The following is a 17,409-nucleotide window of genomic DNA, read 5'->3' as shown; positions in this document are numbered from 1 at the left end:
CTAGTGGAGGGGGAGAAAATATCGGCGGCTGAGCCGTGATTCGAACCAGCGCGCTCAGATTCTCTCTCGCTTCCTAGGCGGACGCGTTACCTCTAGGCCATCACTCCACAATATCATCACTGACGCCACTGATAAGAACACACGAGTGTGGTGACTGCCTTTCAAACTCGTGCCACACTGATCCCATTTTGCCAAGGTTCAACACTGAAGGGGTTAACGGCCAGGAATCGAGGAAGAGATCAGCAAAGCGAAACAAGATTAGCTGCTGATTAGCGAAGCAAAATCTGATTACCTAAGCAAAGCAAAATCTGAACAGCAAAGCGAAACAACTTCAGCTGTGTAGTTTCCAAGTAAGGAAAGTGTGTGTGTGTGTTTGTGTGTGTGTGTGTGTGTGTGTGTGTGTGTGTGTGTGTGTGTGTGTGTGTGTGTGTGTGTGTCTGTGTCTGTGTGTCTGTGCCTGTGTGTCTCTGTGTGTCTGTAAATGACCCCAGCAACAAAGTACCACTACAGTAAATGACGACAACAGTAACTGACCTCAGCAACAGTAAAGGACCACAACAGTAAAGATCCACAACAGTAAAGGACCTCAGCAAAAGTAAAGGACCTCAGCAACAGTAAAGGACCACAACAGTAACTGACCTCAGCAACAGTAAAGGACCACAACAGTAACTGACCTCAGCAACAGTAAAGGACCACAACAGTAACTGACCTCAGCAACAGTAAAGGACCACAACAGTAAAGATCCACAACAGTAAAGGACCTCAGCAACAGTAAATGACCTCAGCAACAGTAAAGGACCACAACAGTAAAGGACCTCAGCAACAGTAAAGGACCACAACAGTAAAGGACCTCAGCAACAGTAAAGGACCACAACAGTAAATGACCACAACAGTAAAGGACCACAACAGTAAAGGACCACAACAGTAAAGGACCTCAGCAACAGTAAAGGACCACTACAGTAAATGACCACAACAGTAAAGGACCACAACAGTAAAGGACCTCAGCAACAGTAAAGGACCACAACAGTAAAGGACCACAACAGTAAAGGACCACAACAGTAAAGGACCTCAGCAACAGTAAAGGACCACAACAGTAAAGGACCTCAGCAACAGTAAAGGACCACAACAATAAAGGACCACAACAGTAAAGGACCACAACAGTAAAGGACCTCAGCAACAGTAAAGGACCTCAGCAACAGTAAAGGACCACAACAGTAAAGGACCTCAGCAACAGTAAAGGACCTCAGCAACAGTAAAGGACCACAACCGGAACAAGAAAGAACCAAGTCAGACCAAACGCCAGAGCCTACACCGCCACCTAAATAAAACCTGCCGGGGATCGGCCAGCCAGCCAGTCGACGCGGGATCCGAGACAAGTTCCTGATCCCTGCCGTGTTCCCCCCCCCCCCCCCCCCCCCCCCCCCCCCTGTTTGAACAGGGGGCACGGCCACAAAGATAAACGAGGCTAGCAATATCCATTACTGTCGGCCCACCACCAGCCTCCACTCCTACCTCTCACTGGACAGCCACTGCCTCCCCCCCCCCCCATCCCCCCGCCTCTCCCCCCACTCTCCCCCGCAAGGAGGGAGGTGGTTGTAGGGGGATGGGATGGGAGGGGTGGAGGGGGAGGCATGTGCGGTTAATGGAGAGGGGGGATGAACGGAGCATTGATTCTGGCTGAAGCCTTGTTGATCGATTTGTCGAGGGTGACTCATCCACAGATTTGATCAACGTGAGAGTGCAGTGCATCTCTGAGGTTTCTCTTGGAGGACCCTCTGGTTGGCTTTCTCACCCCCCCCCCCCCCTCCACCCCCACCCCCACCCCCACCCCACACACACACACACACACACACACCTCTTCCAACTCCACCCCAACCCCCCACTCTACCCCCACCTTGCATGGATTGGGGTTTTGTTAGTGGGACGGAGGGGAAGGGTGTGTGTGTGTGTGTGTGTGTGTGTGTGTGTGTGTGCTCACGCGTACACACACACACACACACACACACACACACACACACACACACACACACACACACACACACACACACACACACACACACACACACACACAAACCCAGGAACATTCATGACAAACCAATTGACAGAATTATAAAGATTCGTAACGATGGAAATTTCTTCAAATCGGGTGGGGGGGAAATGTAAGTTCTTCGGAACTATGTACGTACAATGTACGTACAAACAACAACTTTGGAGGGCCATTATGATTTAGCTTAGGGAACTTTCAGCCCGTGCAGCGACATTATTCTATCCATCTTCCTGACTGCGTGTTACGTCAAGCTGACAGATTCCCCATTCCTTTACACCACCGTCCTCCACTGTGATTAGAAAGGCACGGCTTTTACAGACCAACCCGGATGGCTGGGAGGGTTGGCTTTTTATCCCTCATCCTTGAAGCTCCGTTAAGATATAGATACGGGACAGAGAGAGACAGAGACAGAGAGACACAGACAGAGAGAGAGAGACAGAGAGAAAGACAGAGACAGACACAAGAGAGAGGGTCAGTGGAAGGTAGACGGAGAGAGACAGAGACACAGAGAGAGAGAGAGACAGAGACAGGCACACACAGAGACGGACAGAGACAGCCACACACAGAGACAGAGACACACAGAGACAGGCACACACAGAGACAGAGACAGGCACACACAGAGACAGAGACACACAGAGACAGAGACAGGCACACACAGAGACAGAGACACACAGAGACAGAGACATGCACACACAGAGACAGGCACACACAGAGACAGAGACACACAGAGACAGGAACACACAGAGACAGAGACACAGAGACAGAGACAGGAACACAGAGACAGAGATAGGCACACACAGAGACAGAGACACAGAGAGACAGAAACAGGAACACAGAGAGACAGACACACAGAGACAGAGACAGGAACACACAGAGACAGAGACAGGCACACACAGAGACAGAGACACACAGAGACAGAGACAGGCACACACAGAGACAGAGAGACAGAGACAGGCACACACAGAGACAGAGAGACAGAGACAGGCACACACAGAGACAGAGAGACACAGAGACAGAGACAGGCACACAAAGAGACAGAGACACAGAGAGACAGAGACAGGAACACACAGAGACAGAGACACACAAAGACTGAGACAGGCACACACAGAGACAGAGACACACAGAGACAGAGACACACAGAGTCAGAGACAGAGACAGGCACACACAGAGACAGGCACACAGAGACAGAGACGGGAACACACAGAGACAGAGACATGCAGAGTCAGAGACAGAGACAGGCACACACAGAGACAGGCACACACAGAGACAGAGACACACAGAGACAGAGACAGGCACACACAGAGACAGGCACACAGAGACAGAGACACACAGAGACAGAGACAGAGACGGGAACACACAGAGACAGAGACATACAGAGTCAGAGACAGAGACAGGCACACACAGAGACAGGCACACACACAGAGACGGAGACAAACGGAGACAGAGACTGGCACACACAGAGACAGAGACATACAGAGTCAGAGACAGAGACAGGCACACACAGAGACAGGCACACAGAGTCAGAGACAGAGACAGGCACACACAGAGACAGAGACACACAGAGACAGAGACAGAGACGGGAACACACAGAGACAGAGACACACAGAGACAGAGACAGAGACAGGCACACACACAGAGACGGAGACAAACGGAGACAGAGACTGGCACACACAGAGACAGAGAGACAGACAGAGAGAAGAAAGAGAGAGAGAGAGACAGAGAGAGAGAGACAGAGATAGAGAGACAGAGACAGAGAGATTCAAAAACTGGGAGCTAGAGTGAACACACTTCATTTCGGCCGATTTTTTTCTCTTTCCTTCGCCTCTCGCTTTCTGTGTCTGTTCATTCCTTTGGTAGTAAAACTGAAGCCTGGGTTGTTTACTGTTCCACCCAAAGTGATGACGCGGAAGAGGCTGCGCAGTGAACGTCTGCGGATGATGAGATCAGACCGTCACACTTTGTAGTTTTATAGCTCAGCGTTTGGAATATACGCTATGCATAATTGTTTGTTTGGGGTTGGTTTGTTTTTTTGTGGGGGGTGGGGGTGGGGGGGGAGTGGGGGTTGGTTGGTTTTTTGTTGTTGTTGTTGTTTTAACATTTCTGGGGTGGGGTTTCAAACTTTTTTTTTTTTCCCCCATTTTTATAACACATTGACAATTGACAAAACGACATCAATGAATAAATACATATACTGGGAAAGGAGAAAAGACAAATTGGACAAAAACATAGTAACAGCAGGGGGGAAAAAAACAAACAACAACATTTTTTTTTTTTTTTTAAACAACACATAAATGACATACATATATAATATTCTAAGCATAACAAGTGAGAATGGATGACTAAGTCATTTTAAATAAGTCTTCAAATATAGTAATAGATATCCATATCCCTCAAAGTATATCATCCATATCCATATATATATATATATATATATATATATACACATATATAATTGTTTGGTTTTATTTAATGTATAATTATTCTAGCACACACACACACACACACACACACACACACACACACACACAAGAAGAAGAAGGAGGAGGAGGATATATCAGTGTGTGTGTGTGTGTGTGTGTGTGTGTGTGTGTGTGTGTGTGTGTGTGTGTGTGTGTGTGTGTTTAAGGATTTTAAAAAGAGAAAGAGACATAATGTATGAGTGTTTTCCTGTCTGCATATTACGATCATTTCTTCCAGCGGCGAGCAGATGGCGACAGAGAGAAAGTTCTGCCAGATAAACAAGACCTGTTCGAGTCAGTTTACAACCGTCAGTTTGGCTGACAGCTCTCTGAGTAACTATGAGAGGGAAGAGGAGAGGAAGGAGAAGAAGTTCCAGCCTTTTTATTCCTTTCTTTTCTTCTTTTTGTTGTTGTTGTTGTTGTTGTTTTGTTTTGTTTGTTATTATCATTATCCCACCAGCAAAGAGCTGATTAAGACACCATCTCGTTTCTATTCTATTTTCCAACTACACCACCTCACTTCTATTTTCCTACCCCATGTTTTGACCGCTCTCAGTGTCGCTATGAAAAAGAGAGGTGGTGAAAGCTGTGGTAGGTTGCTTTGTCCCTGTGTAGATGAAAGATCTGACGACATCGATGACGGATTACAACTCTTTGACCACTTGCTAACAACGCAACAGAAGAAGAAAGCGTTTACTCATCGATCTGAACATGTGCAGACTAAATTACCTCAAGACGTTACTGGATACCTCAGAATTTGTTTTTCTTTTTTTCTTTTTTTCTTTTCTTTTTTTTCTTTTTTTTTTTTTTTCTTGCGCTTGGGCTAGTATCCCAAAGCGAGACACCAAGTAAGCGGCCATGGTTACTGTTGCCCAAACTGCACTTGACCTTTCAAAAGTGCACGCTTGCAAACACACACACACACACACACACACACACACACACACACACACACACACACACATAGACAAACCACATATGCACAGACACACACACACACACATCATCATCATCATAATCATTACAATCATTACAATCAAATCATCATTGTTTGTTAGACACTAATCACCTCTCTCTCTCTCTCTCTCTCTCTCTGTGTGTGTGTGTGTGTGTGTGTGTGTGTGTGTGTGTGTGTGTGTCACCCCAAACAGGAGGCCTGTGCAGAGACCGCCTCAACGGCTACCACTGCGAGTGCACGTCGGGGTACGCCGGCCGGAACTGTGACCTGACCCTGGACCCCTGCCTGGGCTTCAAGTGCTTCAACCACGGCACGTGCATCACGGTGGGGGCGGGCTTCACCCCCAGCTGCCTGTGCCGCCCCGAGTTCACGGGCCAGCGCTGCGAGACCCCCCTGGACCCCTGCGTGGGCATCGCCTGTCTCCACGGCGGCACGTGCCTCCGCACCGGAAGTGCGTCATTCCACTGCGCCTGCGCCGACGGCTACTCCGGAAGCGTGTGTCAGATCCCTCCGCCCAGCCTGCTGTGCAAAGAGCAGCCGTGTCTCAACGGAGGAACGTGTCGGAGGACGCGGAACGGAGTGATGATGTGCGCCTGCGCGGCTGGCTTCGGTGGGGCTTTGTGCGAGGAGAGGAGAGAGGGTGGTAGCACAGTGGTTGTGGAGCCTGTCACCACTGAGGGTCTGTTGGGCCGGCGAGAGTTCGACCTCACCAGCAGCGCTGGAGGAATGCTGGAGGAGGTGAAGGTGGAGGAGGAGGCGGAGGAGGAGAAAGTGGAGGAGGAGGAAGACCCAGGGGGGGAGTCTCCCGGAAACTTTCAAGCTTCCAGTTCTTGTGTGCGTTTTGTGGCGTGTAGAACTCTTCTCTTCCTGGCTTTTAGTTTGACCATGCTGGTGAGGCCGGTGACACGGTGCTGTTCTTCGTCGAACGACCTGTTCAGCTTGTCTTCTTAGCGTTCTGTGTGTCGGTTTCCGTGATTGGGCAAAAGGGTTATAATGTAGCCAACCACACACGGATGTACACTTTTTAAAATCATCAGATCATATGTGACTTTTTTTTTTTTTTCTTTTTTTTTGGGGGGGGGGGGGGGGGGTTGTTGTTGTTTTTTTTTGTTGTTTTTTTGCTCCCTACAACGTCATTTGATTTGACAGACTCATTTAATCATTTTTCTTTTTGATCACGTGACATTGTGTTCTTTGTCGTTTCAAAAGTATGATTCGTGAAGTCACACACTATCTGACTTTTTCGTTATTAGAAAAAAAAAAAAAGGCGGAATCCTGCCCTCAACATTTCCATAGTAACTGTATTAGTGATTAAACACAATTTCATGTGGTATTGGATTTTTCTCTGTATTGTGTCATTTTGAATTGTATGCAGTCTGTTGTGTTGGGATGTATTTTGTCGTGTCGTGTCGTGTCGTGTCGTGTCGTGTCGGATTGTGTAGTGCTGTGTAGACTTCAGTGACATGTTACTGTGTCGTGTTCTTTTTGCCAAGCATGTTCATGCTCAGTGATGTTTGTTGTTGTTTTGTAAAATAGCTATTTGGAAAATGCTCTTGTCCGAATACTGCGTTCGATTAAGCTCAGCGATCTTCCGCTTTATCGACAGAGAAAACGAGTATGTCTGTTGAACTCGGGAGTCAAGTTCAGTTTCATTCCCAATCACACGCTTATTTTGCAAGAGGGCTCTCTGCTAGGTAGGTGTATTGATTATGAAACTGAGGATTTGTCATGCACGTGCTATCAAATTTCATATGGAGCAGGTATATTTGAATATTTCATTCTTTTCGAAGTTCATACACAAACAGAGACAGGTGAGAATAGGTCTACTCAACTCATCAGGAATGAAAAAAAAAGGGGAGGAAACAGTCAAAGAGGAAGAACAGGGACAGAGACATAGAGAGAGGGTGAGAAAGACACCGAGACAGACATACAGAGAGAGACAGAGAGAGACAGAGACATGGACTGAGACAGACATAGAGAAATACACAGAGAGACAAACTCACAGCCATGTACAATGTGTAGTTTCATCAGCAACAGAACGGAGCCGGCAAGGGAGCACTAGCTGCAACACCATACGTTAATTATCAAGTTTTAGGGAGAAAAAAAAGTTATGACAGCTTATCTCCAGCCACGGGCCAAGGACACTTCTTCTTCTTCTTCTTCTTCTTCTTCTTCTTCTTCTGCTTCTTCTTCGTCCTCCTTCTCCTCCTCCATCTCCTCCTCCTCTTCCTTCTCCTTCGTATTCTTCTCCTGCTCCATTTATTTTCTTCCTTCTCCTCCTCCTCCTCCTCCTTCTTCTTCTCCGTCGTCTTCTTCTTCATCCCCCCACCCCCTTCTTCTCCCCCTCCTCCTCCCCCTTCTTCTTCTTCCTCCATCTCCTCCTCCTCCTTCTCTTCTTTCTCCTTCTTCTTCTTCTTTCCCCCCCCCCCACCCCCCCCCCCCGCCCCCCCCCGCCTTCTTCTCCCCTCCTCCTCTTCCTCCTCCTCCTCCTCTTCTTCTATTTCTTTCTTTTCCTCCTCTTCCTCTTCTTCCATCATCTCCTCTTCCTTTTTCTTCTTGTTCTTGTTGTTCGTGTCTTTCTACTTCTTCTTCTTCTCCCTCTCCTCCTCTTCCTCCTTCTTCTTCTGTGTCTTCTTCTTCTTCTTCTTTCCCTGTCCTCCTCCTCCTTCTTCTTCCTCCTCCTCCTCTTCGTCCTCATCTTTCTCCGTCGTTGTCAGCATCAGCGTAAGGACCTACATGAAAGACGCCGTGGCGGACGTGGGTGATGATAAGAAGGGGGGGGGGGGGGAGGAGGGCTTTACCTGTCAACCTGTGAGGCATCTGATTTTGCAACCTGCTGCTGGGCAGAAAGAAGTCTGAGAGAGAGAGAGAGAGAGAGAGAGGGAGGGAGGGAGGGAAAAGGCAGAGGCTCCACGCGACGTTCTCCCACTCCCTCTCTCCTGTTCCCCCATCCCTTCAGCTTCAGCTGATTAGATACCACCCTGCCCCCCCCACCCCACCCCCACCCCCCTCTCACCAATCAGTCGCTCCACACACGCACGCACGCACGCAAACATTCATACATTCATACATACATACATACATACATACATACACACACACACTCGAATGCAAGCGCGCACACAACCTCCCACAGACGTACACTCGCACACACACATGTGCGCGCGCTTCTCAGTCTTCCACATCTCTCGTCACTGCGCTAGGTTGGTTGGTTTCCTTACAGTTAAAAAATATATATGTGTGTATTCATGTGTGTGTGTGTGTGTGTGTGTGTGTGTGAAGCAAGTAAACAAAATAACTACATAAAACGCGAGGAGAGGTGTGTGTGGTATGTTGAAGGGAGGGGGGTCTGCGGGTGGGGGGTGGGGGGTGGGGGGAAGGAGTGGGGAGTAGGTGTTGTGGGGCGGGGAGGGGGTGGGGTGTAGGTATTGTGGGGCGGGGAGGGGGTGGGGAGTAGGTATTGTGGGGCGGGGAGGGGGTGGGGAGTAGGTATTGTGGGGCGGGGAGGGGGTGGGGAGTAGGTATTGTGAGGCGGGGAGGGGGTGGGGTGTAGGTATTGTGGGGCGGGGAGGGGGTGGGGAGTAGGTATTGTGGGGCGGGGAGGGGGTGGGGAGTAGGTATTGTGGGGCGGGGAGGGGGTGGGGTGTAGGTATTGTGGGGCGGGGAGGGGGTGGGGAGTAGGTATTGTGGGGCGGGGAAGGAGTGGGGAGTAGGTATTGTGGGGCGGGGAGGGGGTGGGGTGTAGGTATTGTGGGGTGGGGAGGGGGTGGGGAGTAGGTGTTGTGGGGCGGGGAGGGGGTGGGGTGTTGGGTCAGAGCAAGGGAGTGGAGTGTTTCAGAAATGTTACAGGGTAGTAGAGGCTTACACGTACCTGGAAAGACAGACAGACAGACAGACAGACAGCCGACAGAAAGATAGACAGACAGATAGACAGACAAAATAAACTACTTATCACCACTCTTTGCTGACAAATGAACCCCGGAAACAAGGCTCCACGAGTGTCCGACAGTTGCAGGCAGATTACACACAACTTATCTAGCACTACACTGAGCCCCTGGCTGTGGAACCTGCTCGTGAATAAGGAAGAACCGACACTTTGAACACGTTTAACCACTGGCCGTGTCGCCGTACTCCTGATAGACCTTCTGGGGGCGAACATGGCCCACGTGATAAAGATGACGTAGCGACGGGTGTGTGTGTGTGTGTTTCTCATGTCTGGTTTTATCTTGATACCGAAAATTAATCGACGAATTTTGAGAAGTGTGTGGTAGGGTTTGTTGTTGTTGTTGTTGGGTTTGTTTTTTTTTTGTTCTGTTTTTTGTTGTTGTTGTTTTTACCTCGTGTGTGTGTGTGTGTGTGAAACGCAACTGTAAACATGTTGTTCTGGATAGGCCTACATCTACGCAGACAGTTACCAAAGGCCCTGTATACATAAAAATGTAGGGTATATACTGTATGGTCTTTGCTGTTGCTAATTGAGAGTTATGATGTTTGTTTCTTTGCTTTCTTTTGGTTTGGTTTGGTTTGGTTTGGTTACGCCTTGGGAAGGTGCAAGAAGTATATCAGCTGCACCGTGTTCAGAAACATGCTACACTGATCCCGTGTCACGAGATACCAAAATTAAGTGGAGTGATGGCCTAGAGGTAACGCGTCCGCATTGGAAGCGAGAGAATCTGAGCGCGCTGGTTCGAATCACGGCTCAGCCGCCGATATTTTCTCCCCCTCCACTAAACCTTGAGTCAGTGGTGATCTGGACGCTAGTCATTCGGATGAGACGATAAACCGAGGTCCCGTGTGCAGCATGCACTTAGCGCACGTAAAAGAACCCACGGCAACAAAAGGGTTGTTCCTGGCAAAATTCTGTAGAAAAATCCACTGCGATAGGAAAAACAAATAAAACTGCACGCAGGAAAAAATACCAAAAAAAATGGGTGGCGCGACGCGCTCTCCCTGGGGAGAACAGCCCGAATTTCACGCAGATAAATCTGTTGTGACAAAAGAACTACAAATACAAATATAAATACAAATTAATGGATGCGGGTGTTTTTTGTTGGTTTCTGTTGTTGTTGTTGTTGTTGTTGTTGTTGTTGTTTTTTCCCTCGACAAATTGCAGTAACTGTGTTTAAACATCAGTGAACTTAAAAACTAACATGGACCCATCTTCCCAATAGGCTACGTGAACGCCATGGAGCGCTTCATGTTAACTCACAGCAATGGCTTTCTATCTTTATCATTTCTTTCTTCCTTTTTCCTTCTTTTTTTTTAATCATTCTGATACTTTTATCTGTTTGACGTGGCCTTCCAAATGTGCATTGTAGTGTGTTCAGCATTGCTCTCCGACATGTGCTTGATTTTATCACTTTTTTTTTTTTTATCTGAAGACATTTATCATTATCATTACGTGTAATTGTGACTGAAAACATATGATGTTGATTGGTTATTCCAGATGCATTCCATTCCAGCACTGTGCCGGATATACATAATTATATTATCAACTCAAGCCCATAGCCGACAGATTGATCTGTTCTGCAATATATCGATACGTATCCAAGTGATAGGTAGACTGTTTAGTTTTTGTAAATCAGTGAAATCGCATGTAGCCTCGGTTATCTTTTTTTTTTTTAAATACTTCTGTTGATATCATGCTTATGTGTTTCTTGAGGACATACCTTTGTTTCAGGATTCCTAAACTGATAACTGGTTTAGTTTCCGTAGCTGTTACGTAGCTGTTCAACGTTTTCCACAAACTCAAATAGTGACGGCATCAAAAACACTGGCATGTGCTGTTTTTCCTTATAAAATAAAGCTGTGTGGTCATTGATCGAATTCTTCGTGAATAAGCTAAAAAAGACATCTTTGTTTCAGCATCAACAATCAGTCATGCGCTATGCACAACATTGATAGCTGCCTTCGATGTCTCTGCTTTTAACTGTACAATGCCAACTGCTGACGATATCTACTGAATGAGGAAACGATGACAGAACAGAAATGTGTTAGCGATTCATACGACTGTCATATTTTAATTAAATCTTTTATGGGTGGTAATTGGTAGGAAGGTGTGATAAAAATGTCCCCAGATCCGTGTTCCGATCCGATTTTTTTAATGGATCTCTACAATTGGTAGATTTGTTCCCATTGTCATCAGGGGAATGTCTATAGACATCCGCAATGGATTCGTTCCCATTGTCATCAGGGGAATGTCTATAGACATCCGCAATATATCCATTTCCATTGTCATAAGGGGAATGTTTATGGACCTCCACAATAGATATATCCGTTCCCATTGTCATCAGGGCAGTATCTATAGATCTTCAAAATAGACGGATTCTTTGCCATTGACATCAGGGAAGTTTCTGTGGACATCCGCAATAGATCCGTTCCCTTTTGTCATCAAGAGCTATTTACCTCTACCACAGATTCGTTCACATTGCCAGCAGAGCAGATTTCTATGGATTTTCACCATAGATAGATTCGTTCCCATATTGTCATAGTGAGAGGAAATCAGTATCAATATCAGTAGCTCAAGGAGGCGTCACTGCGTTCGGACAAATCCATATACGCTACACCACATCTGCCAAGCAGATGCCTGACCAGCAGCGTAACCCAACGCGCTTAGTCAGACCTTGAGAAAAAAAAAATAAATTAATTAATTAATTAATTAATTAAATAAAATAAATGAAAAAATAAAAATAAATAAATAATAAAATAAATGAAAAAAAAAATTCTTGTCCCTGATTATCGATCAGCGCACACGAGAATGATTACGTTGCTCAAACATATACGTTCTACATGTAATGAAGTATCGGTTTTGGTTGATTTTTTTTTTTTTTTTTTTTTTTTCTTCTTTTTTTCTTTTTTGATTACTTGCTTGATGGTCTTGTGCTTCGTTCATTTGTGAATATATAATCTTTCGGAACATGAATTAAACTGCGTTCGTGTTGTTCATTTTCTGTATGGTATATGTTAGAATGCTGTTTGGTTCACTGTGACTCTGTATCTGTCTGTCTGTGTCTGTGTCTCACACACACACACACACACACACACACACACACACTTTCACTTACTCGCATGCGTACACAGTAATCCCCCCCCCCCCTCCTCCCACTCGATTTTTTTCCTACCCTCGTCTAATATCACTCACAGTGAAAAAACTTTAAACTAAAGAACGAACGCACACACACACACACACTATATCTAAAAAAATCTCTGTTCCTGTTTGACTCCCTCTGCCTCTATGTCTTTCTGCATCTGTCTCTCTATCTGTTTCTTCCTCTCTCCCTCTCCCTATGTGTGTGTGTGTGTGTGCGCGCGCGCGCATGCGTGCGTGTGTGTCTGCAAAAACAATACGCAGGCCATGAGCTCTCGGCTTTCCATGGTTATTTTCTTTGACTAAATCATTTATGTTGAACGCCGTTAGCCCAACACACTACCATTTTCTTTATGTCTGCCCTAACACCAAAAACATTGTTTTCGGTATTTCCGTAGACATTTGTCTTTCAATAATTCATTAGCATTGTCAACATAGATCTGTGTGTGTGTGTGTGTGTGTGTGCGTGCGTGTGTGTGTATGCGCGCGCGTACGCGCGTATGTGTGTATGTGCGTGTGTTTACGTGTGTATGTGTATGTGTGTGTGTTTCTCTCTCTCGGTATATGTGTGTGTGAGGAAGGAAGAACGGACACTTTGAACACGTTTAACCACTGGCCGTGTCGCCGTGCTCCTGATAGACCTTCTGGGGGCGAACATGGCCCACGTGATAAAAATGACGTAGCGACGGGTGTGTGTGTGTGTTTCTCATGTCTGGTTTTATCTTGATACCGAAAATTAATCGACGAACTTTGAGAAGTGTGGGGGGTTGTTGTTGTTGTTGTTGTTGTTGACCTCGTGTGTGTGTGCATGTGTGTGTGTGTGTGTGTGTGTGCAGCAGTGCACGTATGTGTGTGTGTGTGTATTTGCATTGGCGCAAGTGTGTGCGCGCACACTCGTGTGTTTGTGTGTGTGTGTGTGTGTGACTGTGTGTATGTGCATGTATGCACGTGTGTGAACCGGTCCAGATTTTCAACTGTCTGTCCACAAACTTTCCTTTTACTTCCAGGGAAAAAACACCACCACCACCAACAACAAAAAAAAAAAAAAAACATCAAGACTCCGTCAGTCCCAGCCAAACTCTTGATGCCTTCTGCAGCTGGCAGACCAGACTGAATCACCCACCGTCTGGTGGATATCAGCCTGCGGTTCGTGAAGACGTGCTGACTGAACTGGTGCGTACACTGTTATTGAAGTGGCAACGTTGGGAACGAGTGTGAATGTTGTTGTTTTTTTTCTGTCGTTGAGGTGTGTAGTGCTTTCAATCGGTGGTAATGGTGCTGGTTGCAGCAGCAGCAGCATTGGCAGTAGCAGTATCAGCAGCAGCAACAGCAACAACTGCAGCAGCACTGGCAGTAGTAGTAGTCGTAGTAGCAGTAGCAGCAGCAAGAACAACAACAACAACAACAGCATCAACAGCAGTGGTAGTAGCAGACACAGTAGCAGCAGCAGTGGTAGTAGCAGCAATAGCGGTAGTAGCAACACTAGCACCAAAACAGTAGTAGTAGTAGTAGCAGCAGCAATGACAGTGAGAAGCAACAGAACATCAAATACAGCAGCACTAGTAGTAGCAGCAGTAGCACTGGAAGTAGCAGCAGCTGCGGTGGTAGCAGCAATAGTGGTAGTAGCAATACCTTCGCTAAAACAGCAGTAGTAGTAGCAGCAGCAATAGCAGCATCAGCAGAACAACAAATAAAGCAGTGCAATTGAGGAAGGAAGAGAGAGAGAGAGAGAGAGAGAGAGAGAGAGAGAACAGAATGTGGGAAAAAAAAGTACAAAATGTAAAATGGAAAGGGTGGATGTCAGTGATTGGAGAAAGAAAAACATAATAATTATTGAAAAGTGTGTGTGTGAGATGGGGGATGTGGGAAGCAGGATAAGGACAAAAAATCAATCAATAATCAAATATTGTATGCAATACTTCAATAGATTTTTTTTTTTTTTAAAGAAAGAAGAAAAAGAGGATGATGTGGCGACCTACAATAAACAACCAACTGGACTATTTAACACATAACTAATTAACTTTAATAATAAAGAACATTTTGAAATACACACCTTTTCCACACACAAAAAAATTACATTTGAAACTGTCAGCAGCAGCGGTAGTAGCAGCAATAGCGTTAGTGGCAAAACTAGCACCAAAACTTCAGCAGTAGTAGTTGCAGCAGCAGCAACAGCAGCAGCAACAGAACAACAATAAAGCAGCACGAACAGTAGCAGCAGCGCTAGTTGTAGTAGTAGTAGTAGTAGTTGCAGCAGCAGCAACAGAACAACAATAAAGCAGCACGAACAGTAGCAGCAGCGCTAGTTGTAGTAGTAGTAGTAGTAGCAGCAGCAGCAACAGCAGCAGCAACAGAACAACAATAAAGCAGCACGAACAGTAGCAGCAGCGCTAGTTGTAGTAGTAGTAGTAGTAGCAGCAGCAGCAGCAACAGCAGCAGCAACAGAACAACAATAAAGCAGCACGAATAGTAGCAGCAGCGCTAGTTGTAGTAGTAGTAGTAGTTGCAGCAGCAGTGTCCGTTTTAATGTCAAGGGGTCGGGTGGGGGGGGGGGTCAAAGAGTGTGGACAGGTCCATATGTGACTTACGCTGTACCACATCTGCTTCTCTCTCTCTCTCTCTGTATATATATATATATGTGTGTGTGTGTGTGTGTGTGTGTATACTAAGGTAGGATGGAGCAGATGCCTGAAATACACATACATAGATTCAGTGCGTCAGGCCTTGAGAGAGAGTCTATGAAATACTGCAGAAATAAATAAAAAAATTTAAAAACAGTTTGTTTGCTTTTAGAATAAAGAGCGAGGTTCCAGCAATAGTTGTAACAGTGTAAAGCAATAATTATAGAATCGGCCTAATATGGTATCTCAGCTCGTCATTATATCGCAGTGTTTCAGCGGAATGAGTGGAAAATGTGTAATAATCTTGCTCTCACCTTCACCCGAACCTCACAAAACCTATTTCGGTTTCGTTTTCATAATATCTGTATCATTACGGATGTTTGCGGCCATGTCTGCAGATGGTTGAGATGTCTCAGTTTTAAAGAGGACTGTCAGTGTGTATACGCGCACGCGCGCGCGCGGGTGAGTGTTGTGTGTGTGTGTCTGTGCATGCGTGCGTGCGTGTTTTGTGTGTGTGTGCGCGCGCGTGTGTGTGTGTGTGTGTGTGTGTTCATTCGTTCTTCCTTTTGTTTGTCCATCCACCCCTTTCCCCAACCCATATTTCGTGTCATCATTACTTTTCCTGTATCTCTCACCTGAATTTGCATCACAAACTGGTAAGTTAAAGCAGAGAGCCAATGTTGCTCCGGACTAAACTCTGAACTATTTCAAACATAAGATGATTGTCATCTAAAACGTTTCCAATGGAAACGCGCGCACGTGTGTATGTGTACGTGTGTTTGTGTGTGTGTGTGTATGTGTGTGTGTAAGCGGGCCGGGAAACTGAGAAGAGGGGAGTGTCCATAATTGCCTCTCCGCGAAAGCGTAACTCATAAACGTGCCTGCGTTTTTTTTAAAGCACACACAAGACGTGTGTGGGTGTATAATCATGCATGTAAACTTGGGTGTCTGTGCGACTGTGCATGTGCGTACACACACTTATTTGTATGTGTGTGTGCGCGCGCGTATGTGTGCATAGTGCGTGTTAGTCAGTGTGTGTGCGCACGCGCGTGTGTTTAATCGCGCGTGCTCAAGTTCACGCCGCTATCAAAGACCACCCCATCCAAACAGCACGTACCTCACGTATGAAAAAGCGATGCACGTCAATCATAATTATCATAATGACGTCGGTTACGATGATACGTATGTCACGTAGCCCTCAAACCTGAATCGTTTTCTATAGCAGCGTCATCGTCACCTTCATCCATCATCAAGAAATAAAAAAGAAAATATTTGTTTAAAAAAAAAGAAAAAGAAACGCCCCTCACCACCTGTCAAAAAGAAAATAAATGCAAGGCGAGAGGGCTAGTGTAAATGGCACATCCGGATTTCACACACTTCCAAGAAAGTCGGGCGAGGGGTTTGTGGGGGAGGGGGGGGGGAGCGGGGGGAAGGTTTCGCTGTATTTTTTAACTCACTCAGTACGGCCAGTCCTCTCTTCTCCTCTACACAGACCCCTCGGATGTCCAGTGGGTGTCTGAATGACCCTAACCTTTAGCTTCCGTGGTCAGAATTGTGGTATTCTTTGTCAACATTCACGTCTTCAGTATAAGAGCCTTCCACTTGCAATATTTTGATGATGGTAAATGGGGTGAAACGCTGTTAACGTCGTCTCTTTCGCCGTTCGAATGGAGAGAGTTAACCACCCTTGGCGTCTGAACGAACAGTCTTGAACCAGTCAGTGTCTTATGTGTATTATATAATAATTTCACTCAATGGTTGCAGGGCGGAGAAGAACAGAGCACTCAATAACACTAGGATATGACTTTAGTCTGTTTCAGTTGAACAACATGGTAACGAAGTGTAGAACTACATCAGGCATAACTGACGTTTTGTCAGCATCATCATCATTATTAACAGAATTGTATTGCTCTTTTTATCACAACAGCATAAACAAGAGAACAAGAGAATTGTTAATGTCCTCGTTGCTGAGAAATCATAACTTTCGCGGCCTGCATCTTACCATAGAACCTTGCCCTGTAGATGGTGGAGTCATCTTATCAGCTGTTCCAGCAGCTGCTTGGATTTGGGTCGGTTCTGGTGAATGTACGTGTGTGTGCGTGGGTGTGTATGAGCCGTGTGCGTGTATGCAGGATGCATTTGTGCGCGCACGTGTGCGTGCGTGTGCGTGCACGCGCGAGTGTGTGTGTGTGTGTGGGATGCGTTTGTGTGTGTATGGGTGTGTGTACAGGTTGTTTG

At 46.2% G+C, this 17,409-nt stretch overlaps 1 protein-coding gene across 1 annotated transcript in view; it reads left to right on the top strand.

Annotated features, from left to right (window-relative positions):
• The window catches only part of LOC143284175 (uncharacterized), a 113,075-nt gene extending 106,548 nt beyond the window's left edge, over positions 1-6,527 (top strand). The window contains exon 8 of the mRNA XM_076590837.1: positions 5,657-6,527. Coding sequence (XP_076446952.1) covers positions 5,657-6,414 — 758 coding nt within the window. The 3' untranslated portion in view covers positions 6,415-6,527. The remainder of the gene's footprint in view (positions 1-5,656) is intronic.
• Positions 6,528-17,409: the final 10,882 nt, after the last annotated feature.

This window comes from Babylonia areolata, chromosome 7 (genome assembly GCF_041734735.1).
Source record: "Babylonia areolata isolate BAREFJ2019XMU chromosome 7, ASM4173473v1, whole genome shotgun sequence".
NCBI lineage: Eukaryota > Metazoa > Mollusca > Gastropoda > Neogastropoda > Buccinidae > Babylonia > Babylonia areolata.
The sequence above is the reverse complement of the archived record's forward strand: the minus strand, read 5'-3'. Positions and strand labels throughout refer to the sequence as shown.